The following is a 24,949-nucleotide window of genomic DNA, read 5'->3' as shown; positions in this document are numbered from 1 at the left end:
AACCAAGCCAGATTTCTCTTACGCGGCAGCACTTGTCTAGACTCTGGGAGTTGGAAGTTCTCGGGTTCAAGGACAATGCAGGGATGGGAAGCACAGACAGCATCTCATAGCTTCCATGTGGCTTGGCATGTGACTTTTCCTGCTCCGCTTCAGTTCCCGTCCTGTGACATAACAATGGTTTAACGTAAGGGTCTAAGTGCTACCGTAAACTTGAGACCTAATGTGTGACAAGCTGTCATTTCTTTTTTAAAAATACCTTATCTGAGAGAGAAAAAAAGGTGGGGAGAGAGAGAATGGGTGCACCAGCGCCTCCAGCCACTGCAAACGAACAGCAGACACATGTACCACCTTGTGCATCTAGTTTACATGGGTCCTGGGAATGGAAGCTGGATCCTTTGACTTTGCAGAGAAGCACCTTAACTGCTAAGCCATCTCTCCAGCCCCATCCTTTCCATTTTTAATATTTTATTTATTTATTTATGAGGGGCAGATAGAATAAGCGTGCCAGGGCCCCTAGCCACTGCAAATGAACTTTCAGATGAATGTGCCACCTTGTGCATCTGGCTTTATTTTTATTTCTCTTTATTATTTATTTATTTATTTGGTTTTGGTTTTTCGAGGTAGGGTCTCACTCTAGCCCAGACTCACCTGGAATTCACTATGGAGTCTCAGGGTGGCCTTGAACTCACGGCGATCCTCCTACCTCTGCCTCCCGAGTGCGCCACCACACCTGGCTTTTTATTTCTTTTTAATGATTTATTTACTTATTTGCAAGGAGAGAATGGACATGCCAGACCCTCTAACCACTGCAAGCAAACTTCCAGACACATGCACCACCTTTGCATCTGACTTTATCTTTTTTTTTTTTTGTATTTTATTTATTTGCAAGCAGAGAGAGACAGAGAGTGAGAAAGGGACAGGGAATGGGCACATCAGGATCTCCCACCACTGCAAATGAACTCCAGATGTATGTGCCACTGTGTGTATCTGACTCGAAGTTGGTACTGGAAGTCGAACCCAGGTCGTTAGGCTTTGTGTCAAGCACCTTAACCACTCAGCCATCTCTAGCTTTATGTGGGTACTGGGGATTTGAACCCAGCTGGGTTCTTTGGTTTAACTGCTAAGCTATCTATCTCTCCAGGCTGACAGCTATCATTTCTAAAACAAGTTTTCATTCTCACCTGAAACCCCACTGGGCTACGCCACATGCACTTACCACAGGTACTGAGTCTGAGGCATGACACTGAGTGACAGGCTGAGAAGGCATTTCCTACCATACCCAAAGCTGGGGACAATCACTGTATTTTATGTCCCTTCACCACGTCAGCTTACAGCACCCATGTATGCACGTCACCATCTAATTCTGCCCACAAGTTGGCGAACTACTCAGGGAGCAGGGCTGAGACCCCACTCCAGATGAGGGACCTGACAGCTGGCAGGGTTGGCCAACGAAAATGGCTCCCTTCTCTTCACGATGGCCACTTGTGGAGGCTCCGAGCATCTCTGAGTCACCTCCAGCACTCGTTCCCTGCTTATTTACCCTTTGTCTTTAAGACTCTCTGATTGTAGGACTCATCTGTCCATGCCTCCTGGGGGGGGGGGGAGTTCCCTCCACCACTGACAATGCCAGGCATGAGACCCACCTACCTCTCCTGAAGGGCTATCCTAGGCTCTTGGTGCCTACAGAGTGCCTCCACACCCTGGCTCTCCTTCTGCTTCCAGAAGAGCCTCTGGAAGCAGTGCACTTAGGGACATGGCGGGCAGGAGGGGCTGTCTGTGAAGCCTCTGAGAGACTGACTGTGCTGGCACCCTGTGACCACAAGCAAGGGACGGGGGGCGCCTGGGACCATCCTGCCGCCCAAGAGGCGGGCTCCCGTGCCCCTGCCCGCCCCACATTGCCTGCTGTGCTGGGGGCAAAGGGCAGGGGGTGAATCCCACATCCTCACAGGCCAGGCACCCCTCTTTGTGTAGGAGTATCAGCCAGCCACCTGTTGTTAATATAGCCTGGTAATCCATTCTGCACTGTGTCAGCAGTTCAAAAGGGCACTGTTAGTATTTTTTGCCGACTTCAATTAACGTGAGATTTCAGAGGCCTCTCTGATCACATTTCATCTGTCATAAGTCAGAAACAAAACAGACAGATTCTAGTTGAGAGGAAGGAGGAGAAGTTTATTGCAAACAACAACAACCAAGCAGTCTGGGCTGTGCCCGACGAAGGGGATGCTGGGAGCATCCGCTGCCTCCGCTCTTCGGTCCCTAAGTCCCCTTCTCCCATAAGTCCTCCTCTCCCCCCAACGGTGTAAGTGCAATAACTTACTTTAAAAGGCACGGACATTTCTTTTAATATTTTGCTATAATGTAGTTACATGGTGGTATAGGCAGTCAAACTTTATGGAACCAACTTAATTTTTTTTACTTTTCTGAATTTTTAATGTACTTTAATATATATACTTTGAATATTCCACCCCCAGGCCATTAAGCTAAAGGAAAAACCGCATTTTATACAAGGCTAAGTTATCTTACAATGACAACAGCACATACTTGTTGAGGTTCATGTTCCTTCTCGCACTTAGCTCTTTTCCAAACACTGCACACCCAAACAGGTTATCAGACATAGAAAACTGTCCTTCAGAATCAGTAGTATAAAGGCCTAGCTCTACGTGTGAGTGAAGGGCGAAGAAAGGAGCGGGATGGGTGGGAAATACTGTCCCGTGGGAATACCTCCCTGTGGCAACCTGGCAGCTAAGTGGTTCTAGTGCGAACTAGCAAAATCCCGTCTTCTCTCTCTAAATGGACGGTCCAGGATTAGCACCCTGCCTGCCACCTTGCCACAGCTGAGCCTATTTGTCTCTGCAAACTAAGAGTCAGGGACACCCCATAGACCTGGATGCTCTTTAAATCCTCAGGTCTCCCCAAGAATGGCATAGAGTGAGCAATGGTGCAAGGAGAAATAAATGGTGGTCTCCAGTGAAATGTGCCTTTGTCCACCCACCCAAGGTCCACTGTGGGCACCGCAGTGTACTGGGGAATCCTTCTCTGCAGCCCTCCTGCTTGGCAAAGGTGGAGCCAATCATGAGAACTGAGGTTCAAGTAGAATTAAAGCACTTCAAGGAGAGACTTTGAGACATGCCTGTCTGTCCCCCAAGCCTCAGCCCTTGTGCCCTGGGAGGAATGAGCCTCTAGAGATGACTGTGCTCCCTGGAGCACTCGAGCCTGCCAAGGCTGGGAGGCTACACTGAGCTGTAGCTCCCCACTGCCTTGTTAGTAAGCAGCCATGTTTGCAATGGCAACAGGCAAACAGCCAAAGGCAATGCTTGCTTCTCTCAGCAGTGACCACGCAACAGGTAGAGTCTCCTCTCACCCACCTGTACCTCGTGAGCCCTGGAAGGCCAGGCTGCTGTGGAGAGCTCTGCAACCCGCCTGGCACCCTAAGGGATATGGCAGACCCGGCTGGGAATAGACCAGGAGCCTGGCTGCTGCCGAGGTGAGAGGGTAGTGCCGTGGGAGCCCTGAGCAGCTTCAGCTGCCTCAGGATCCTGCTGAAGTGAAGGCCCTTGGGATCACCTGGGGACAAACAGCGACCTCTGAAGATATGAGGGCGAGCTCCTTTACTTATCCATGCTGAGCCACCGACTGACCCTTCTAGTAGAGGCTTTTCAGTTTCTGGGTTGAAATTTACCTGACTTGGTCTACCCTGGCCAGAATATAGACACAGAGGAGCTACTTGCCTAGAGCCCCCTCCCCAAATCCACTAACAGCTCTTTCCCTTCTTCATCTAGAGCTGTCCTGGTGATCTTAAATTGCTTCTCTCAGACATGGTAGCATGTCTTCCAGCCACGAGGCCAGTGGAGGACTTCAAGGAACCATTCCCAACCTTAACTTCTTCCTTCCTGTCAGATGCTGGGAATCATGGGTTAGTTCAGTGGAACTCAGGGCTGGAGACCTCCTAAGACACACCCAGATTCCCAGACATCTGAAACATTCCAGCCAAGCCTTTGGGGACATCAAATTAAATGTCCAAGTCCCCCCCCCCTTTTTGCCTCCCTAAGCTCTATCAGAGAGCTATGGTTTCTGAAGGTCTGACTCTTATGAGAGGCCAGGCCTGAACCATCTCCCCAGGCTACTTTCCAGAACAAATGAGGGCATGGGAGTAGGGAACTCTGACTTCCCTCACTCACCAAGACCTAGGGCAGCTCCAAGGCAGGGTCTCTCAGTCCTAAGTAGTAGGCTTTCTCTCTGCTCAGCCTAACAGACCATTCTCTGTATAAGACTGGCTTCGTGGGCCTGGCCTGCCTCTCTGGTAGGCATCAAGGCAGAAGGAAGAATGTGTCAGTTTATTTCTGCAGGACAAGGTGACCTGCTGAGGAGTCCTGCCTCAAGGGCAATTCTGTGCAGCCAGCTCTCATGCAAGTGGGGAGCTTAGAGTCGAGTCTGGGAGATAGACCTTTCCTGCAGGCAGAGAACTGGCTTCAGGACAGTCTACTGCCATGGAGCAGGAGGACCGGTGAAACCTAGCTGGGGGCCCTTCCAGAGGCCTGTGGAAACAGAGACTCCAGCCCCTGGGGTCAAAGCCATCCTCTCCAAGAACTAAGAGTGCGTGCAGGGCCACAGAGAAGCATGCTCTCTCCTCAGCCTAGAGGAGCATGAAGCCCTGCCCACTCTGCCTGGAAGGTTCTGGCAGGTGTGATGCTGCCCCAGAGTGGCAGGGAGAATCATGGGTCTGTGTGTGCAAGGGTCATCCCGCCTGGGAGTTGAGCAGGACACGTCCTTGGTTTTTGAGCCCTTAAGCCATGGCTCTATGCCATAGATTATGACGTCTGTCCCAGGACACCGCTCAGTAGCCCCAGTGAGGGACCAGGGTAGGGTGAGGAAGGAACAAACAGTTCCTCCTGGAGAGGACCTGGCCCTGAGGAGACTGCAGCTAACTGATGGAGAGCATAGGTCCACCAGACCCTCCCTGTCATCCACGTCATTCCGAAATCATCTCTGCTTCTGGCTTCTGGTGGCCATGGAGGGGTGTGTGTGTGTGTGTGTGTGTGTGTGTGTGTGGTGGGGGGTAGCCTCAGCTTCCAGCACATCTGGCATGCCCCCCGCCCCGTGTCTGTCAGAGCCAGAGTGCAAGAGCTGCTCCACATCTCCTCAGGCCTGATCATCCTTCCAGGTGGACGGCAGCAGAGCCCTTTAGCTCTGACCCCTCCCCAATGTGTGTCCATCATGAGGGACAGCTAGGCCATGGTCACAAGGCTCATCACATACCTTGGGTCTAGGAGGTGGGATTCCATGTGTGTTTAAGAAGGAAAAAAGGACAGGAACTGATTCTACATGGTGGCCTGCCCCTCAGACACAGAGCCACAGGAGACCCCACAGAGAAAGGAAGGGTGGGCAAGACTGGAGTACTGATGTGGTAAGAAACCTAAGTTAGACTCAAGTCACAAGGGTGGGTGGAAGAGCAGGAGGGGGAAACAAGGCCTCAGTTTATATAACCCAAAGCTACACACGTGGCCACTTGGCTTTCTCCACTGCCTTTGGCTAGGAGCAGGGGTCATGACCTCAGTCCTGGGAGAGACAGGGGCCTGCTGCCCCTCCCTCCCAGCAGTCCACAGGGCCTCAGACTCGGGGTGGCTGAAAGTGCTGAGGGCCAGGCCCCTGGGCCAGGCCAGGTTCCTAACAGGAGAGTCGAATGGGAGGCTGGAGGCCTGGAAAGCAGGGGTGTGGCCAGGGCCCCAAGGATGGGGAGGGCACCGGCGCGGGCAGCAGGGAGCCTGTCATGTGGCCCAGGAGATGGCCGCACTGTGCTCCTTGGCCTTCATGCGCAGGGCCGCGATGCTCGAGGTCTTGCGGTCCGGCTCACCATTCAGCTCATAGCCGTTGAGGCCTGGGCCGAGGCCAGCTGCTCCAAACAGGCTGCCCATGTGTGTCTGGCCCACGTGACTTCCAGCCCCAGAGACACTCAAGAAGTCGGAGACGCTGCTGGCCCCAGAGCCAGGCGGGTGGGCATGAGGGGACATGCAGGCGGGCACCGGGTCGCAAGGGACCACACAGGCTGGCACTGGTGAGGCAGCCCCGTTGTTGCCGATCCAGGACGGGTTCTGAATCTGGGGATAGTGAAGGGAGAGGTGTCACAGGCTAGCTGGAGGGCAGTGGAGTGAGAGGAGCCCCCCCCCATCTGGCCTCTCCTTGTCAGTCACCCATCACTATAGTTGTGGGCGTCTAACTCTGACGTTATCTTGGGAGACCCCTGAAGGATGCCCAGGTCTTCTCTGGGGTGGGTTTATGCTTTGGTATCCTTATTCCCGGGGCAGATCAGCAACAGAAGACTGAACTATAAAGTGTCAAGAGTCTAGTAAAAGCGTTCTCTTGGGCCAACCAGAGAGCTTGGTGAGGGAGACACGGGCTCTGGGCTTGCAGGTTTAGGTGATACAGCTGCCAGCAGTGGCTGAGGTTCCAATGACAGAAGAAACCTCAAGAGAGGCTTCAGAACTAGCCCAAAATGGATGAGGCTGCTTCTGACCCCCAGCGGAGACTGAACTGAACAGACATCTTCTATTCCACCTAAGTAACCGTAATTCCTTCCTATCCCCTGGCTCCCCCTCCTCTGCTCTCTAAGCATCTGCTAGGTCCCCAATGAGGAAGACCCCATGCTTGTGGTTCTCTGTGGCCTCAGGCAGTTTCTGCTAGCCTGCCTTCCCCAGAGGGTTTAGCTGCAAGTCAGGGAGACCTTTAAAAGAAGCACTGAAGACTAGAAAGAGATGGCTTAAAAGTTAAGGTGTTTGCCAGCAAAACCAAAGGACCCAGGTTCAATTCCCCAGTACCCATGTAAAGCCTGATAAACAAGATGGCACCTGTGTCTGGAGCTTATTTGCAGTGGCTGGAGGCTCTGGTGTGCCCTTTCTCTCTATTTTAACTCTCAAATAAATTATATATAAAATTTATATATTTATTATTATATATTTACAATTTAATAATATATATGTGTGTGTGTATATGTATATGTGTGTGTGTGTGTATTTTTTTTAAAGCACTGAGTATACTCCCAAGAACTGCCTGCAGATTGATCATCATCACTCCCTCTTGGAAGCATACTGGGGCATGAGATATGTGGGGCTGCAGGGGATAGTTACACACTTCCTATTGGCTTTCTCCCTCCAGCTCTGCGAGGGACCAAGGGGCACAGAGCGAGGGCTGGAGGTACACCCTGGAAGGTTTGGGGCGGGAGGCAGGGGAGGAAGACCACAAAAGAATTGTAGCAGGAACTGATGCAGATATACTAGACACCTTACATTCTTCAGCCTCACCTCTGCCCTGTGAATTCTGGGGGAGTTGAGTGAAGCGCAGAGCTGGTCCAGGTAGGGAGCCCGGAGGTCATCTGTTAGGACCACAGTCAGGCAGGGGAGGGTGAGAGAGACTTGGCAACACCTGCACTGGGGTGAGGTGGGGGTGGGCTCAAGGCTTAGGGCCAAAGAGACCTTGTGGGAAGGAGGCCCCACAAAGAGGTGGAGCTGGTGAAGAGCACATCTGACATTTCTCTGGGCCCTTCTCCTGCTGGCTGATGGACAGGCAAGTAGATGCCAGGGGAGACAGCAGGCAGAAGCCTCAGGGCCAAGCCTCTGCAAACAGCCTTCTGAAAAGCGTGCTCCACAAAGTGCGTTTACATGATCAAATCTAGACCAGCGCTTACATCCCGGCTAACTTACACGGGGAAAATCCGAGGCTCAGAGTGCTGGAGACGTGTGTGAAGTGAGCAGGCGTCACAGACTTCCACGTGCAATCCATCTTGGCTTTGAGCCCTCCAAGGCTTCAGAACTCTCTTTCTTAGGAGACCCTGAGTGACAACTGATACCTTGGAGGTTCCTGGCCTTCTGCCTGCCTTGGTTCGAATGCCCACCACAAAAGTAACCACAGCAGCGGAGAAAAATACCTTTCCTGCTCCCCCCGCCATCGTGGGCTTAGCAGGAAGAGTTTGGGCTTCTCACACATACACACACATACCGAGGACTGACTAGACTGAAAAAGGGCAACCTGGAGCCTAGAGTACCATCTGTGGGGCCCAAGATCAGAGGTGGCAACCAGGCACGAAGACTCACCTGGGCATAGTTCTCAGCTCGGGTGAGGAGCGGCAGCTCGTAGGCTGTAGAGAAGTGGGTCCGAACCTGCTGCATCTGCCCAAAGCGCTCCCTCTTCCTCCACTTGGCCCTGCGGTTCTGGAACCAGACCTGTCGAAGAAAATAGTGCTCACAGGGGCCTGCCCCACCAGCCAAGTGCACATATTGGGGCCACAGTTAAGTGTCAGCCCCCATCTTCGTCCTCCAGTGCTTACAATCTAGAAGCCTCACAACTGGGAAGGGCCTACAGGCCTTGGGCATTATCTTGACCTTATCTTAAGCTTCAGACTCCAAAGCAGGCAAGTCTCAGTCTTTCTCTTTCCCTCTCCCTCTTCCAGAGGAGCCTGGGGGAGGATAGCTTTTCCTTTTCCTCTGGGCAGGCAGGTGTATGATGCCCACTAGGAACCAGGGGTGGCATGGGGGCTCGTCTCTGTACGGTGAAATGGGATCCCCCTTTATCAGTGGGCTGCAGTGGGGGCTGGGGCAGCCTGAGAGAATGAATCAGAAGAGCTTGTTTTCATTTCATGTTTAATTTCCTGCAGGCTGAGCTCAGCCTCTTGCTTGGTCCTCAGCCTCCCAGGGTTTTCTGGTGAAGCCAGGGGAGGGGAGTCGCCCGCTCCTTTCTCTCTTTGGGGGTGGGGCAGAGGCAGGAGAAGGCTGCTGTTGCTGTGCTGCCTGGTGTTTCCTTGGTGTGTTCGCACTCAGTCCAGGTCCCCTTCCTGATGGGGAGGAGGCAGTAGATGTCATGGCAGCCCTGGAAGCAAGGGCCCAGGGACAGTTGGATGGAGGGACTTGGAGCAGAAGGAGATGTTAAGCCTGGCAAAGGAGCCTGGAGTTGAGTGGAGGAACATGTGGGATGGGACGTGGGGAAGGGGAGGGCAATAGAGGGTGGCGGAAAAGAGCATGGTTTGGGGAAGGGAGTATTGGAGGGCCAGGTTGTGGGATTTGAGGGTTAAAGATGGGGGGAAGGTGGAAGGGCAGGCCAGTGGATGCTGGTCTAGGTTTTCCTGTCCTGAGGCTGGAGCTCCTGCTCAGCCTTTTCTACCCCAATCAAGACTGCAGCTGCCCTTCAGTATCTCCACATCTGGCGGGAGGCAACAAGGCAGTCTGCTGGTCCCCACTGGGCTCACCATCCACTAAGACTTGAGTGTCCTACCAGCTCTTGCTCCCCAACCGCACCTCTAGTGCAGCTAGCTACACGCCCGTCTCTACCGCACAGCTCCCAGGAGGACAGCCCACCGGGGTCCCCAGCCACTCTGCCCTTTTTCATGTCGTGCCCAGGACCACCCCGTTCCCAGCCCACCCGGGCCTGGCCTACTTAGCACAGGCCTCTCGAGGACCAGGCAATGCGAGGAACCAACTGTCTTGGCGGAGGCCTTGCTAACCGCAGCCCATCTGGGGCCAGGGCGGGGTGGCCCAGGGTGGGGAGGCCTCCATCTCATTGTCTTCAGACACCAGCTGTGGAGACTGGAATCCCAGACAGCAGAAAGAGGCCCCTGCAGGCCCCTGGAGCAGGGCCAGACCCCAGTCTGCTTCCTAGGAAAAGGCCATCTTGAGACCTGTTGCCCCCTCCCTGTCCCCACCACCACCTGTGCCAAGCACCTGGCTTGCCACCAACAGAGTATAGGTCCTCAAAAAACTCCAGAGACAGGCAGGGGGTTCCAGCACAACTCCACACCCCCGGGGCACTGCCAGGCTCAGAGCCCAACCCAGAGGTATGACGCACATGGAGATCCCACCCACTCTGCTGCCTCTTTGTACAAAGAAAATCCCAAGAACAATCTGGCAAAGGACCTGGTATGGCACACTAACATCAAGGAGCACTGGACCAGAGCGCAGGAGTCCTAGATTCCAGGCACATCGAAACATCTGAATCACTGTTTCTCTAGGCAGTGACGTCCTATCTCTGGGCCTGTCTGAAGAATGAGTGACCCTTCCCAGTACTGATGTTTTCACGCTGCCCACTCAATAGGAAGAAGTCAAACACATCAAGTTTCCCTTTCTGCTTCGGCCGCCAGGAAGCCCGAGGTTGGAGGTTGTGTTCAGTGGAAATGATGAGTTTTGCCCTCCATCTCTGACATGATCACCTCCCTATTTCATGGCATTGTTCTTCATCTTTGATTAAAATAAGTCTCTAGCCAGGCGTGGTGGCACACACCTTCAATCCCAGCCCTCAGCAGACAGAGGTAGGAGGATCACTGAGTTCGAGGCCACCCTGATATTATATTGTGAATTCCAGGTCAGCCTGGGCTAGAGCAAGACCCTACCCTGGAAAAACCAAAAAATAGAAAAAACAAATCTCTAGTTGTAAACCACCTCAACTGTGATTTGGAAGTAGATTCTGTGTGTGTGCGTGTGTGTGTACACAGAACACTTTTAACTGTACAGCGGTGACTAAGAAAGAAACTTTCTATGCCATTCTATTTTGTACTGGATGGTCTGTCCTTGAATGCTGTCTGGATGCCCCATTCATTTGTTTAGATGCACATACGTGGTACTCACAGGTGCACACACACAAACAGAACACAAGCTGGTTTACACCTCACCAGTGCACACCCACAAAGTCAATGGGCTCATCCCCAGCTGCCTGTTTTCCCATCTCTCCTGCCCCTCCTTCAAACCCGAGGGCTGGAATTGAGGCTGGATTCTGGACCTCCTCTGGGGACCTCAGATCTTAAGTAGGTGAGACCTCATGGGTCATGAGAGTTTAAAGGCCATACTGCTCTTTTCCTTCCTCAACCCCCATCTCCTGATAAACCACCCTGCCTTTTTCACATTCGCCATTCAGGATCAAAATGTGTTGGCACTAAGCTGGGCGTGGTAGTGCACGCCTCTAATCCCAGCACTCAGGATGCAGAGGTAGAAGGGTCACCATGAGTTCGAGGCCACCCTGAGACTACATAATGAATTCCTGGTCAGCCTGGGCGAGAGCAAGATCTTACCTCGAAACAAAACAAAACAAAACAAAACAAAACAAAACAAAACAAAACAAAACAAAACAAAACAAAACACAATTGTTGGAGCTAAACAGCTTATGCCATTAAACAGAAGTCTACAGATCCATATAGCCAGCCGTGGATGGAGTGCCCTCAAGCATGTGGGCCTGCCTAGGAGTGCAGAGCTCTTTGTCCTGACTTCCCACAGCCCAAACCACTACACTGTGCTGTGCCCATTAAAAAGGAACCCACTGCCAGGTCCCAGGTCCCTCATAGGACAGCCTGACACATGTCGTTCTCATGCTGTGAGCGGAAAAGCAATGTAAATGGGACATTTATTTTGTGTTAACAAAGCATGAACTTTAGTGGGTAGGTTTTGTCATCTGTATTTGGAAAATGGGGTTTTGCTTTCTTTGGTATTATTTTGTCCTCTGGACAAAGCAGGAAGCTGGTCTGCAGGTGTTTCTTTCTGCCACTGTGGCTGAGTTCAGGCTCCTCTAGTTGGTAAGAATATGGAGGTGAAGCTGGCTGTGGTGGCTCACACCTATAATCCTGCACTAAGAAGGCTGAGGGAGGAGATCGCCATGAGCTCAATGCCAGCCTGGGCTAGAGTAAGAACTTGCCTCAAAAAAACCAGCCAAGGCCTGGAGAGATGGCTTAGTGGTTGCCTGCCAAGCCAAAGGACCCAGGTTCAGTTCCCCAGAGCCCATTTAAGCCAGATGCACAAAGGGCACATGCGTCTGGAGTTCGTTTGCAGTGGCTGGAGGCCTCGCATGCCCCTTCTTTCTCTGTCTGTCTCTCTTCTCTGTAGCTCTTTCTTCTTGTGAGTAAGTAATTAAAAAAATTAAAATAACTGGGTGTAGTGGCATACACCTTTAATCCCAGCACTCGGTAGGCAGAGGTAGGAGCATCACCACGTGTTAGAGGCCACCCTGAGAATACAGAGTGCATTCCAGGTCAGCCTGGGCTAGAGTGAAACCCTACCTCAAAAAACATTTAAATAAATAAATAAATCATATATGTATACACACACACACACACACACACACACATACATACATACACATGAATGAGAGAGAGGGGGCAGAGACAGAGAGAGACAGAGACAGAAAGGTGAATAACCATCTGGGCATGGTGTAACCCCAGCACTGAGAGGAGGAGGCCGAAGGATCAGGAGGCCAAGTCTTGGTTATGTAGTAAGTTGGCGGCCAAAATCAAACAAAACAGAAGTGAATAATCAAAGAGCTCCCATTCCAGTGGGAAGAGAATATCATGAAAACAGGCCAATGAGGTAGAAAGAGACCTGCTTTGGTTGTGTCTGGTGAGGCTGAATGGCATTCATCAGGCTGTGTGATCGCTGAATTGAGCTGTGTTGGTCTCTGTTGCGTTCAGTTGGGGTGTACTGACTGTGTATGTGAAACTGTATAGGTCTGACTGAGGTGCACTGTGCTGTGTTGGGCTGGGCCGGGTTGTACTGGGCTGAGCTGAGCAGGACATGGTCCTTCTTGACCAGGAAGCCTCAGGGCACCTCACAGCCCCAGCAGACCCCAGCCACGGCTGACCTGCACGCGGGCCTCGGTGAGGTCGGTCCTCATGGCCAGCTGCTCCCGGGCGTACACATCGGGGTAGTGTGTTTTCTGGAAGACCTTCTCCAGCTCCTCCAACTGGTAACTGGTGAAGGTGGTGCGGTTCCGCCGCTTCTTGCCCTTGTTGCTCTCCGAGTCGGCCTTCTCCAGTGGGCTTGGGAGGTCGGCGCTGGCCCGGTCTTGGGGCCCCTTAGCCCCGGCCTCCTTCACACTGAGGTAGCTGCTGTCCATGCCCACTGGCTCAGAATCCGGGGGCAACTCTGGCTCACCCAGGTTGCTCTCTTTGGCTGAGGAGGAGAAAAACAAGGTCAGAAACTGGAGGCTGAACCCAGTGAGAGGGGAGAGGAGACTTTCTTTGCCCTCACAGAGAAACGCTGAAAAGCAGGTCAGAAGACTTAAGTTCAAATCCTAGCTTGTCATTAACATGCTATGTGACTTTGGGCAAGTCCTTCGCACTCTCTATGTTTGACACATCACACAATGAGTCCCTTCCAGCAATAATGTTAGGTGGCCCTGGGTTGACCAGTGTGACCTTGGTGACTTTTCCCCACTCTGTGGACAGGAAGGGTTCCCTTGGCTAGAATCTCTCTGGGCATTGACCCGGTGCCCAGCTGACTCCGTGGTGTTGCCCATGGGGAAAAGAAGAACACTCGGTGGAGCTTGGGGTCAGGGGAAAGGCCAAAATGCAGGCATACAGTCCAGCCCCCCCGGGTTTAACAGAAGCCATGGAGACTACCTCAAGAACGGCAGTGCCGAGCGCCACATCCCTTGTCCCCTCTCCTCCGTAACACTGGTAACACTGTCCAGCAGAGAGGTCTTGAGAAGGTGGGCACAATCAAGGCATGAGCTCCATGCTAGTATTTCCCTTCATCAGCTGTGTCTGCCACTGTCCAGTAGGGCTGTCCAGGCCTCTTAACCCAAGACGCCCACTTCTGGGCCTCAGTGGATCGATCGTCACAGACAGCTGGCAACCAGGATCCAGGGAGCTCCCTGCTGATGGAATGAGGCTCCCATAGCAGACTCACAGACGCTCTGGACTGCACAAGTCAGGGATGGGGAAGAGGAGACCAGGCTGGGAGAATGGGACACCAGCCACTGGTCTGTGTCCAACTGGGAAGGCACACTGCCTTGTGATACAGGACTCAGAACGGGAACTCCAGAGTCAGGCACTGGAGAGGCAATGCCAGAACTCTGGCTCTCCAGTTTTGTGGTTACCTTTGTGCCTCAGTTTCCCCATGCATAAAGTGAAGGTGGACACATCACGGGATCGACCTTCTAAGTAGTTGTGAGAAAGCAAGAGTGGTGTAGATTCTCATCACCACTGGCTCCCATGTCTGGCCTGGACTTGGAAGACCCCAGGCCCTGCCAGCAGCAGAGGACCCTGACGCAGGACGAGACCTCCCCAGAAGATGGCCCTGGGGTGCAGAAGCACCATGGGAGGGGTATGGGTGCACAAAGTCATTGTTCCTTGTGTGCGACTGGGGGAGAAGCAGCCAGGTGGAGAGAATGTACACAGTTAATGAAATGCGTGGGTGGCATGTGGCAGACCCTTTCACACACCTGAGCCCCGATTATCCACAAGCACGTGTGATGTGTGGTAGGTTTAAACATCATCCACGCCAGCTGCTTCTTTTGGTAAATAGGTCCACAGTACCGGCATTTAGGGTTGGAGTGATGCCCCTAGCCTAGGTCTCCTGACTTCATTTGGATCCTGGGGGCTGACACTTCAGGCTTAGTGACTTCTCTGCGTGCAGTGGGGACACTGGGAGGGTTTTGACTCTGCCAGTCTCCTTTTGTCTCTGAGGGCCTGGGGAAGGGGAGGGAGGGGAGCCCTCAGAGTAGGCCTGGAAGCAGCTTCAGGAAGCCATGCCCAAGGGCCACTCACAGTACACATGTCACAGGGATGGCTGCCGAGCCCAGAGGCATCCCAAATGACAGCCGTGTGAGCCAGGCACACACACAGACAGCCATCGCCTCGGTGACAGCATTATGCAAACTGCAGCTGGCAGCCGGGCCAAGAGCTTTCAGCAAAGATATTTATCTTCCTGGCAGACAAATAAGTTTTATGTTTTGGAAGTTTTTTTTTTTTTTTTTTAAAGGAAAGAAATCCCACCCAACTCACCAAAAATAAACATCCCTGTTGTGCAACTTCCTGGAGGCTAGACCAGGGGAGGTGGCCGCTACCCCTCCTGGCCCAGCCCTACTCTCCAGGATCATTCACGTCCTGAACCCCCAGCAGTGCCCTTGGCATCCAGCCTGGGGTTGAGACCACCCCACAGCAATGGAGGCCATGTTGAATGAGGGCAGCTTCACAGAAACCTAGGGATGGGGAAATGAACCCAAACTCCTCATTTAAACTGAAGGGCAAGGTAGGCTGCAGGGTGAAGGAATGTGTGTTGTTTTTTTTTTTTAATTTTTTATTTATTTATTTGAGAGCGACAGACACAGAGAGAAAGACAGATAGAGGGAGAGAGAGAGAATGGGCGCGCCAGGGCTTCCAGCCTCTGCAAATGAACTCCAGACGCGTGCGCCCCCTTGTGCATCTGGCTAACGTGGGACCTGGGGAACCGAGCCTCGAACCGGGGTCCTTAGGCTTCATAGGCAAGCACTTAACCGCTAAGCCATCTCTCCAGCCCAAGGAATGTGTTTTAATAATCCACACAGCACAGCATGTCACTCCCAGGACTGTCCTTTACTCCCTAACCATGACTGCAGGCCTTGTTCCCAGGACAAAGGAATCAAGGGGCTTGAGGGCACCCAAGAAGCCTGTGGGGACCAGGACCAGCCCCTGAGGTCAGGGAAGCAGGATGCAGCTCCACGATGCCCTCAGCACAAAGTTGGCTCTCAGCCTAGCAGGAAGAGGTGGCAGTGCCCAGTCTTTTAGGTGAGAAGCAGATCACCCCTCCCCACCTTCAGCAGCCCACTGGGTCTACATTAGTGGGAGATGAAGAGGTGACAGGCTGTGTCACAGGTCAGGGCCACAGAAGTAAGATACCTACTGTGGGTCACAGGTCTACCCGTTCTGCCAAGACTTTGGACAATGTATCACTCACAAAAGAGCTGGCAGTGGGGAATGGCACCCCTCCTGCCCAGGTCATTAGGCGATATGGAGTGGGGGAGGGGCTGGCATATCAGAAACCTGATTCTTCTGGCTCATGGAGCCAGACAGAAGAAATCTTTCCAACCGTAATCTTGATTATTTGTTGACTTGATTTAAATGCTGAGATTTTTACCAAGACGACATGGGAAAATTCTCCTAATGTCTGTGGCTGCACTCACCTGATCCGAACAACACACCATGGTCCCCCAGATACTCAGTCCCAAGGTTCTAGGCTCAGTGGTCTGTTCCAAGCTCCCTCCTATAGCATCTCCATCCAGTGCCTCTAAAGCCAGACCTCTGTCTGTCCCGAGGGTCAGACTTACTGTTCGCTCCTGAGGCAGATCCCCAAACCAGCCCTATGGACACTTTTGCAAAACAGCCCTCCACCAGCTTTGGTGTCTGGAATTCCTGCTGCTACTGCTCAGGTGGCACACAACAGATAGAGGAGAAGAGGCAAATGGGGTGGGTGGTGGTGAGGGATGAAGAGGGAAAGGTGTGGGGGCCTGTATGTAGCCAGCTCGACCATCTGAAAGGGCCGGTTGAAGAGCCCACGTATTCAAGACTCCAGCTTGCTCATACTGCCACTTCAAAAAGATAGTCCAGAGATGGCTTAGGAGTTAAGGTACTTGCTTGTGAAGCCAAAGGACCCAGGTTCAATTCCCCAGTACCCACGTAAGAGAACTGCACGAGGGGGCGTGTACGTCTGCAGTTCGTTTGCAGTGGCTAAAGGCTCTGGCGCGCCCATTCTCCCTCTGTCTCCTCTCTCTCTCTGCTTGCCAAAATAATTAAATAAATAAAAAAGTTTTAAAAAAAGACAACCCTGAAATCCCAGGTCATGCGACTTGGGTCCAGTTACTCCCATCCAGCAGAGACCACTGTCCACTTTGGACCCTTGCAGCCCTCACCTCTGGCCACCTACCTGGAATATTCTTTCTTTCCAGCTGGCCTCCAGATCCAAGCAGGCAGAGGCCTCTGCCCCCCGCCCCCTGCGCCTGTTTGCCACTTAGGAGCAAATAAACCCTCAGTGTCCAGCTTCTCCCACAGGTCAGGTCCTCCAGGGGGTGAGGTGCTCTGTCAGTTAGCTGTCCCTTCTCAGCTCCCAGCACATAATGGGGTAGGCACGGCTAAGCACCGAGCGGTGGAGAGAGCAGAGATGACTCCTCTAACAGAGCTGGGCTCGCCCTCTGCCCTGCCGCCGCACGTCCGCTCTGCACACAAAGCTCACAGCACAGGGCAGAAAGTGACTGTTGAAGCCACTACCTTTGCCCACTGAGCCATGCTGTCCTACAAGAAGGACAAAATGAAGAAACACACCGAAAAGAGACAGGCTAGCCGGGCATGGTGATGCGCACCGTTCATCCCAGCACTCAGGAGCCAGAGGTAGGAGGATTGCTTTTGAGTTCAAGGGCAATCTGAGACTACCTAGTGAATTCCAGGCCTGGCTAGAGTGAGACGTACTTAATTTGAAAAAAAAAAGAAACAAAGAGGCAGGCTAGGAAGATAGTTCAAGGGGTAAGGTGCTTGCTACACAAGCCTGAGGGCCCGAGTTAGGATCCCATCATCCATATAAAACCTAAACATGACAGACAGCTGTGGGGAGGCAGAGGCAGGAGACTACCTGAGGCTTGCTGGCTAGCTAGTTTAGACAAAACTGTGAACCGTAGGTGCAGCAAGATAGCCTGTCTCAAAATAAATAAATAAAATGTAGAAAGCAGTTGAGGAGGCCACCCAACACCGGTGTCTAGCCTCCACACGCACCCCCACGTGCATGAGAACATACATACACACATTCACACACATACACATGCAAAACCAAAGAATATAAAACCAGATGCTGGCTGGAGAGATGGCTCAGCAGTTAAGGTGCTTGCACGCAAAGCCTAATGAGCTGGGTTCCATTCCCCAGTGCCCACGTAAAGCCACAGAGAGGGTCATGCATCTAGAGTTCAGTTTGCAGTGGCTAGAGGCCCTAGTGCATCCATTCTCTCTCTCTCCTTGAAAATAAATAAAAAATAAAAAAATAAAGAAAAACCAGATGCCATCATTCCAGAAAGGTGACTCACAAGGCAGGAGGTCACTGAGGGTAAAAGACAAGACAGACAGATATCAAGGGACATTCCTCTCCACGCAACAAACAGAGCTGGGGTTCCCAGAAACCTGCTACCCAGCCTCAGACCACTCTGCAGGAGAGTGACAGCCCCTAGGAACATCAGCCTGCCTCACTGGCAGGGGGAGGAGAGGGAGGACATCCTAGGCAGGGCCCTTAGCCCCAGTGCTGGTAAAGACTGCCTTTACCCAGCCTTCTGCCTTCTTCTGATACTCCTCAGGGATATCCTACATGGATTCCAGGCTGGTGAAAGGCAGCTTCCCCTCAGGGCAATTGGGAAGGGTGTGTTCTGGGCCCAAAGTGGTCCAGGCCATGCTGATCTATAGCCTTCCCACTCATGGTGTGGGAGGAAACCTCCAGAGTTGTGTGTACACGTGAACGTCAAGAGCAAGTGGCGCCACGCGCGCTTCTACAATCCCAGGGCAGTTATTATTCCCGTGAGCCTCTTGGGGTAAGAGGCGAGCCAAATGCAGGCCATTCCAGGTGAGCCCTGCACTCCTTCAGCGATTTAGCTGTCCCACGGCTGGATTTTCATTCAATGGTGGCTTCGGGATTTCAGCTCTGCAACTCAAGACCTGGAAACCCTGTCTTTATTCCTTTCACCTCTACCCACTTATCCTTGATCCACCCAGCAACATCACTCCAGTCATGAGTCACCACAAAAGCCCTTGAGAGATTGCCAGAGGTGATGGCATTTTCTTTCTTTGTTCTTTTTGGCTGTGACTTCGAGAATGCACTCTGCAGTCAGGTACTGGGAGCATCTATGTGAGTACCTCTAAGCACTTGGCTGTGCACCCCAGGGCATGGAACCAGATGTGTATGGGCGTGGGGACGTGCTCATGGTTGCGCCGGTGCGGCCAAGCACGCGCAGGAGAGCGGGAAGAGTGTGCCTGCGGGCAGGTGTGCAGTGATGTGGTTGGAGTTGACCCAGGAGGGTGGGTGTGGGTAGGATGGGTGTATGTAGCAGAGTCCAGGCAGTGCATATGGAGCCTGTGGCTGTGAGGTCTGGGTAACTTTATCCTTCGTGGTTTTGATTACATCTATTTTCCCTCCAAACATCTGCTTTGTGGGGGACATGCTGCTTGCTCTGTTCCCGGGTGAGCCGGCCCCACACACCCTGTGGCAGAGTGCGATGTAATCTCCTTAAACAAAGCAGGCCAGCATGAGGCCCTTTCATGCTATTTTAAGGGCACTGACTAAAACCACCGCTGTCCAAACAGTGGTGGACAGAAGGAGGGGGCAGAGGCTAAAGGTTAGCCATTGATCATGTAGGTCCCTACCCCCACCTCACCTCATAGGCCTGGAATCAGGGCAGAGCTCAATTTGGATGTCCCTGCTGCATTTCTAGGCTCAATAAAATGGGAACAGTGCCTAGGTGACATTTTAGCAGCCTGTAGGGAGCAAATGTGCATCCCTGCCCTCAGGAGGCTGCCAGTCTTCAGAGGAGTGTGCTGGTGCTCACACCAGAAGTGATATAGGCACCCTGTTCCCCATACTCACCAGTAAAAGCCCCGGTATGCTTGCTTCTCTGAAGGAGAGTCGCAGGCCAGAGGGACATGCAGACTAAATGGAAGGAGTGGGCCAATATGAGGGAAAGTAGTGAGATCTGAATCGAGTGTGGAGTTTAGCTAATAGTAACATTTAAAAAAATGAAGATTGGGACTGGAGAGATGGCTCAGCAGTTAAGGCATTTGCCTGCACCGCCTAACAACCAGGGTTCAATTTCCCAAGACCCACGTAAAGTCAGATGCACAAAGCAATGCATGTATCTGGAGCTTGTTTGCAGTAGCTAGAGCCCCTAATGCACCCTCTCTTTCTCTCTCTCTCTTTCTCTTTCTTTCTTTCTTTCCTTCTTTCTTTCCTTCTTTCTTTCCTTCTTTCTTTCCTTCCTTCCTTCTTTTCTTTCTCTCTCTCTCTCCCTGCAAACAAATGAATAACTTTAAAAAACACTAGCCATGTGTGGTGGCACAGCCTTTAATCCCGACACTTGGGAGGCAGAGGTAGGAGGATCACCATGAGTTGGAGGCCACCCTGAGACTACGTAGTGAATTCCAGGTCAGCCTGGACCAGAGTGAGACCCTACCTTGAAAACCCAAAGACTAGAGAGATGATGCAGTTGGCAAAGTGTGTGCTGCCTAGCAGGAGGGCCTGAGTTCAGTTCTCCAAAACCCCTGTCAATTGCTGGCTGTGGTGGTGTGAGACAGGAGGAGCTCCAAAGCTGGCTAGTCTGTTGGTGAGCTCTGGGTTTGGTGACAGATTCTGTCTCAAAATAGGCTGGAGAGCAATAGCGGAAGACACTGTACATTGACCTCTGGTCACCACATGAACACGCATGTACGTGAACCCACACACGTATGTACATGAGCACGCACACCACGCACATGAAAGTGTTGGTTTATTTGGACAGACCAGAGAAGACATGCAGGTGGCCAAGGGTCACGGGAAGAGGCTCACAGGCATCACCCGCTGGGGAGGCACAGATGCAGAAGGCAAAAGGCTTCGCTGCCCCACAGCACAGGTGGGAAGACGCAAACAGTGAGCCGTGAGGACCACAGCCACTGCAATGCGCTCATGTTGCCAGTGACAGCAGGCTGGCAGTCTCACGGAATTAAACCTACACTGGCCTCTGCCCCAGCAATCCCATAGTTAGACACCCACCCTAAACAAATGAAAGCTTATTTGCAAGGGGCAGGGGTCAAATCTGAGTTCAGATGCTTACAGTCACCCAAAGCAGAAATGAGTGCTGCGGTCTTTACCTGGATGTCCCCCAAAGCCCGTGTCAGAGCTTGGTTCTCAGCTTGGCACCACTGGAAGGCGATGGGACCTTAAGAACTGACAGCCAGAGAGGGGAGGTGGGCCTGGGTCACTGGGGAAGTGCCCTTGAAGGGGTTATGGGATGCCAGTCTCTCCAGGTTTCTTTCCTCCCTGGCTGCCACAAGGTGCGACGCACACTCCTGCTGTGATGTCACACGTTACTCCAGACCCACGGCAGCTCACAGAAAGAGGTACATCTCTGATCAAGAAAATCTGATTAACACACAAAAAGCTGGAAGAGTGTTGGACCAGAAACCTTTAAAACTGTGAGCCAAAGTAAACCCTTCCTCTTTTCAAGTTGATCTTATCAGGCATTTTGTCACAGTCACAGAGAGCCACACCAAATATCCTTTGGCAGGTGACTACTAAGCAGGCTGAGGAGCATCCATATGACGGAGTAACACCCAGGATTAAAAGGAATGCACTGTGGACACAGACGCGGATGAGCCTCGGAAGCAGCATTTGGAAACACAGAAGTGGCTTCAGAGCGCACACACTGAGCACGGCTCAGTTACGGTGCGGCAGTCTGTGAGAGGTGAAGTGCAGGCCCAGAGGCCGGGGGAAGGGCCTGTCTACAGGGAGGCGGCTCTGCTGTGCTAGAGCTGTTTTAGACGCAGTCATCTGTATCTTGAAGGCGTGGTGAGTACAGAAATAGCCTCAGAACTGTATTAAAATTCCTACAACTATACACTTTGTTATTTTAGAGTATGCTATTTTACCACGTTAAAAATGTAACAAAACAACTGGGAATGTAGCTGGCTTGGTAGAATGTTTGCTCAGCATGCACGAAGCTCTGGGTTCACCCCCAGCACCACATTAACCAGCCGCAGTGCCTCATACCTGTGATTCTAGCACTCGGGAGGTGAAGGCAGGAGGATCAGAAGTTCACGGACGTCATCATCTACACAGTGAATTTGAGGCCATCCTGGGCTACATGAGACCCAGGGCTGGTGGGCTGGGGAGATGTCTCAGCAGATAAGGTGTTTGCCATGCCAGCCTGAGTATCTGAGTTCGGATGTCCAGAACCCAGACACTACAGTGCAAGTGTCTGTAACCCCGCAGACTGAGGAGAATGGTCCAGAGGACTGATGGCCAGCCTGGCCTGGCAAATACAGCAGTGAACAGGAGACCCTGACTCAATCAAGGTGGGAGGTGAGGACCAGCACCCAATGTTGTCCTCTGACCTGCACACACCCACTGTGACACACGTGAACCTGCACTCATACAAAAAATGCACACACACATCACACACACAAATGTAACTAATGAGAAAAAGCAAACAATATTCAAATATATAAAAACAGTCAGCTAGGGCTGGAGAGATGGCTTAGTGGTTAAGGTGCATGCCTGAGAAGCCTAAGGACCCTGGTTCGACTCTCCAGGTCCCACTTAAGCCAGAGGCACATGGTGGTGCACGCATCTGGAGTTCGTTTGCAGCAGCTAGAGGCCATAGTGCACCCACTCTCACTCTCCTTTCTGTCTCAAATAAAACAAAAATAAAATCTTTAAAAAATTTTTAAAATAAAGAAAAACAAAACAAAACAAAACAAAAAACCAGCCAGCTAAATAGGACATTAATATGTCTTCACCAGAAATTCCACTTCTATGGACTTAGCCTGAAGAAATAGTCAATAATGGGCCTAAAAAATCAACTAAAGAGGGGGCTAGAGAGATGGCTTTGCAGTTTAGGCTTTGCCTGCAAAGCCTGACTTCCAGGATTCGATTCCCCAGTACCCATGTAAAGCCAGATGCATAAAAGTGGCACATGTATCTGGAATTTGTCTGCAGGGGCTGAAAGTCCTGGTGGGTTCATTCTCTTTGTCTTTCTTCTCCCTCTGCTTGCACATAAATATTATATATATATATATATATATATAGATAGATAGATAGATAGATAGATAGATATTTATATGTGTGTGTGTGTGAGAGAGAGAGAGAGAGAGAGAGAAAGAGAGAGGGAGAGGGAGGGAGAGAATGGGTGTGCCAGGGCCTCTAGCCACTGCAAACTAACTCCAGATGCATGTGCCCCCTTGTGCATCTGACTTACAGGGGACCTGGAGGACTGAACCTGGGCCCTGACGCACACTTGTTTATCTCCCCACCCCACACCTTCCTCTACTTTTACGGCCACAAGGCGCAGTACAGGCAGCTTCCAGCTCCCTCACTCCTGTTGCCACATTTCTTCTACCTGGTATGTCCCTCTACCCTTCGTGTGTGTGGCTAACTACTGCAATCACCTGCACGTCTCTTTCTGCAACTTTTGTGACCTTTTTCCCTCAACTAATATTCTGTATTCTATATGGAGAGTTTAAAAAAAAAAAAATCACACCAGGGTTGGAGAGATGGCCCAGCAGTTAAGGTGCTTGTCTGCAAAGCCTAAAACCCCGGGTTCAATTCCCTAGTACCCACGTAAAGCCACATGCACAAGGTTGTGCATGTTGAGCCCTCTCTCTTTACACATATACGCATGCACTCACACACACACACACACACACACACACAAACAATCTGCCTCTTTCTCTCATAAACAAGTAATGGAATAATTTTTTAAAAACACCAAGCCAACAGAAGGAATTGTAACACATACACACAGAGCACATCTTTTTGTACAAGCCTGTGCAGCCTCACACACTCCCCCCCCCCATCTTTCCCTGTTGCATAGGGTCACTATAGGAACAACTACATGTTCCCAAATCAGTCCTCCACGGAGGCACATGGGCTGTACTTGAGGGAGCTCACAGCAGCTCCATTGCTCTTCATGATATACCCCTTAAAAGAAGCCCCAAGAACTACTTCTGAGATGCACCACGGACACATATGCAGACCTCTGTCCTCAGCCACTAGCAGTGCATTCTTTCACTTCAGAGCTGACGTCAGGCTTACAGAGTTTTAAAAATCTTCACCATGGTGTTTGATAAAAGCAAGGTCACATCTTCACTTAGGTGTTCATTACTAATAGCATGAAACCTTTCACATTCTATATTTTTCTACATATTGTTTAAAATGTTTATTTGCTTTATTGGAGAGATAGAAAAGAGGGGGGAGGGAGAGAGAGAGAGAGGGGGAGGGAGAGAGAAAAGAGAGGGATGGAGGGAAAGAGAGAGAATATGGGCAAGCAGGGCCTCCAGCCACTGCAAATGAACTCCAGATCCATGTGCCACCTTGTGCATCTGGCTTACATGGGTCCTGGAGAATTGAACCTGGGTCCTTTGGCTTTGCAGGCAACCGACTTAACTGCTAAGCCATCCCTCCAGTCCTCTAGATTTCTTTAAATGGACCCTGCTGGGCTTCCCAGGCTCCATGAGAGGTCCTCTCTGCTTCCTCACTGACCCCGAGCCTGGGCTCACTTCTTAAACATTATCTTCTCCGCCAAGCACTGCCTATAAGGCCAGCCCTTCCTAACTGGGAACTGTGCCTAGTCTGATGACTGGGTTGCTCAAGACACACCCCTAGAATTGGTGCAAATGAGTGTGTGCCAGGCTGAGCAGGCCTTCCCCAGGGCTCCTTCTCCCTGCAGGAGATCCCAGGCCCTAAGCTGGGTTCCTGGCCTAGGCGGACCTTGGTCCTCAGCACATACTGCCTGTATAGAGTAGTGCATGGAGGGCAGGAAAGACCTTTCTAGAAAAGAGGCTCAACGGAACTAGCCAATGAGTGGGGCATGTAGGACTACAGGTGGCTCTGTGGCTGCTCTAGCCCATGACAAACTTCCTGGCCTCTGTTTCGTCAGTGCTACAATGCTGCATGAACCCACATGAGGAGGGACTGTGAACAGGGAGCAAACTGGGGAGGAGTCTTGTCCCAGCGGCTCCCTGACAGGGCAGGTTCAGGTCAGTACCAAAAGTTCAACTCCCTCAGACCACGGCCAAGACCGAAGTTTCACACACTTGCCACTAGGAGGCACTGAAGTTCTAATAAAGTGTTTGGGCCCCCATTTCCCCAAAGAGTTTTCTAGAAGTTGGTGGAAAGCCCCACCTAGAAGGAGTTGCAGTCCTATTATGTGTCTCCCACTGTACCACTCTAGGAGGGGCACAGGGATGGGGAGGAAGAGCTCTTGCTTCCTTTGGTTGGATCTCAGGACTGTCACACTCCTGACTCAGCACCCTCAGGATTCCCGTAGGACAGCTCCTGTTTTCCAGGTGGGCAAACTGAGGGTGCAGTAAGAGATCCGTCTACTGTCACCAGCAGCTGAGACAGGCCAGAGACCTGAGCTGTTACTAGTTCCTGGACATCACCTTCCCTGGAGGAAATCCCTGAGATTCCTTGGGCCTCCAGACACACTGGTGCACAGAAGAAACATCTGATTC

The 24,949-nt window shown here is 51.8% G+C and overlaps 1 protein-coding gene across 1 annotated transcript in view; it reads right to left on the bottom strand.

Moving 5' to 3' along the window:
- Positions 1-2,167: 2,167 nt before the first annotated feature.
- Alx4 (ALX homeobox 4) overlaps positions 2,168-24,949 on the bottom strand; it is a 42,412-nt gene continuing 19,630 nt past the window's right edge. Inside the window, exons 2-4 of the mRNA XM_004657177.2 lie at positions 12,601-12,911; positions 8,085-8,213; positions 2,168-6,095 (exon numbers count right to left, since the gene is read on the bottom strand). Of these exons, the coding sequence (XP_004657234.2) occupies positions 5,766-6,095; positions 8,085-8,213; positions 12,601-12,911 (770 nt within the window). The 3' untranslated portion in view covers positions 2,168-5,765. The remainder of the gene's footprint in view (positions 6,096-8,084; positions 8,214-12,600; positions 12,912-24,949) is intronic.

This window comes from Jaculus jaculus, chromosome 1, assembly GCF_020740685.1.
Source record: "Jaculus jaculus isolate mJacJac1 chromosome 1, mJacJac1.mat.Y.cur, whole genome shotgun sequence".
Classification (NCBI taxonomy): Eukaryota; Metazoa; Chordata; class Mammalia; order Rodentia; family Dipodidae; genus Jaculus; species Jaculus jaculus.
The sequence above is the reverse complement of the archived record's forward strand: the minus strand, read 5'-3'. Positions and strand labels throughout refer to the sequence as shown.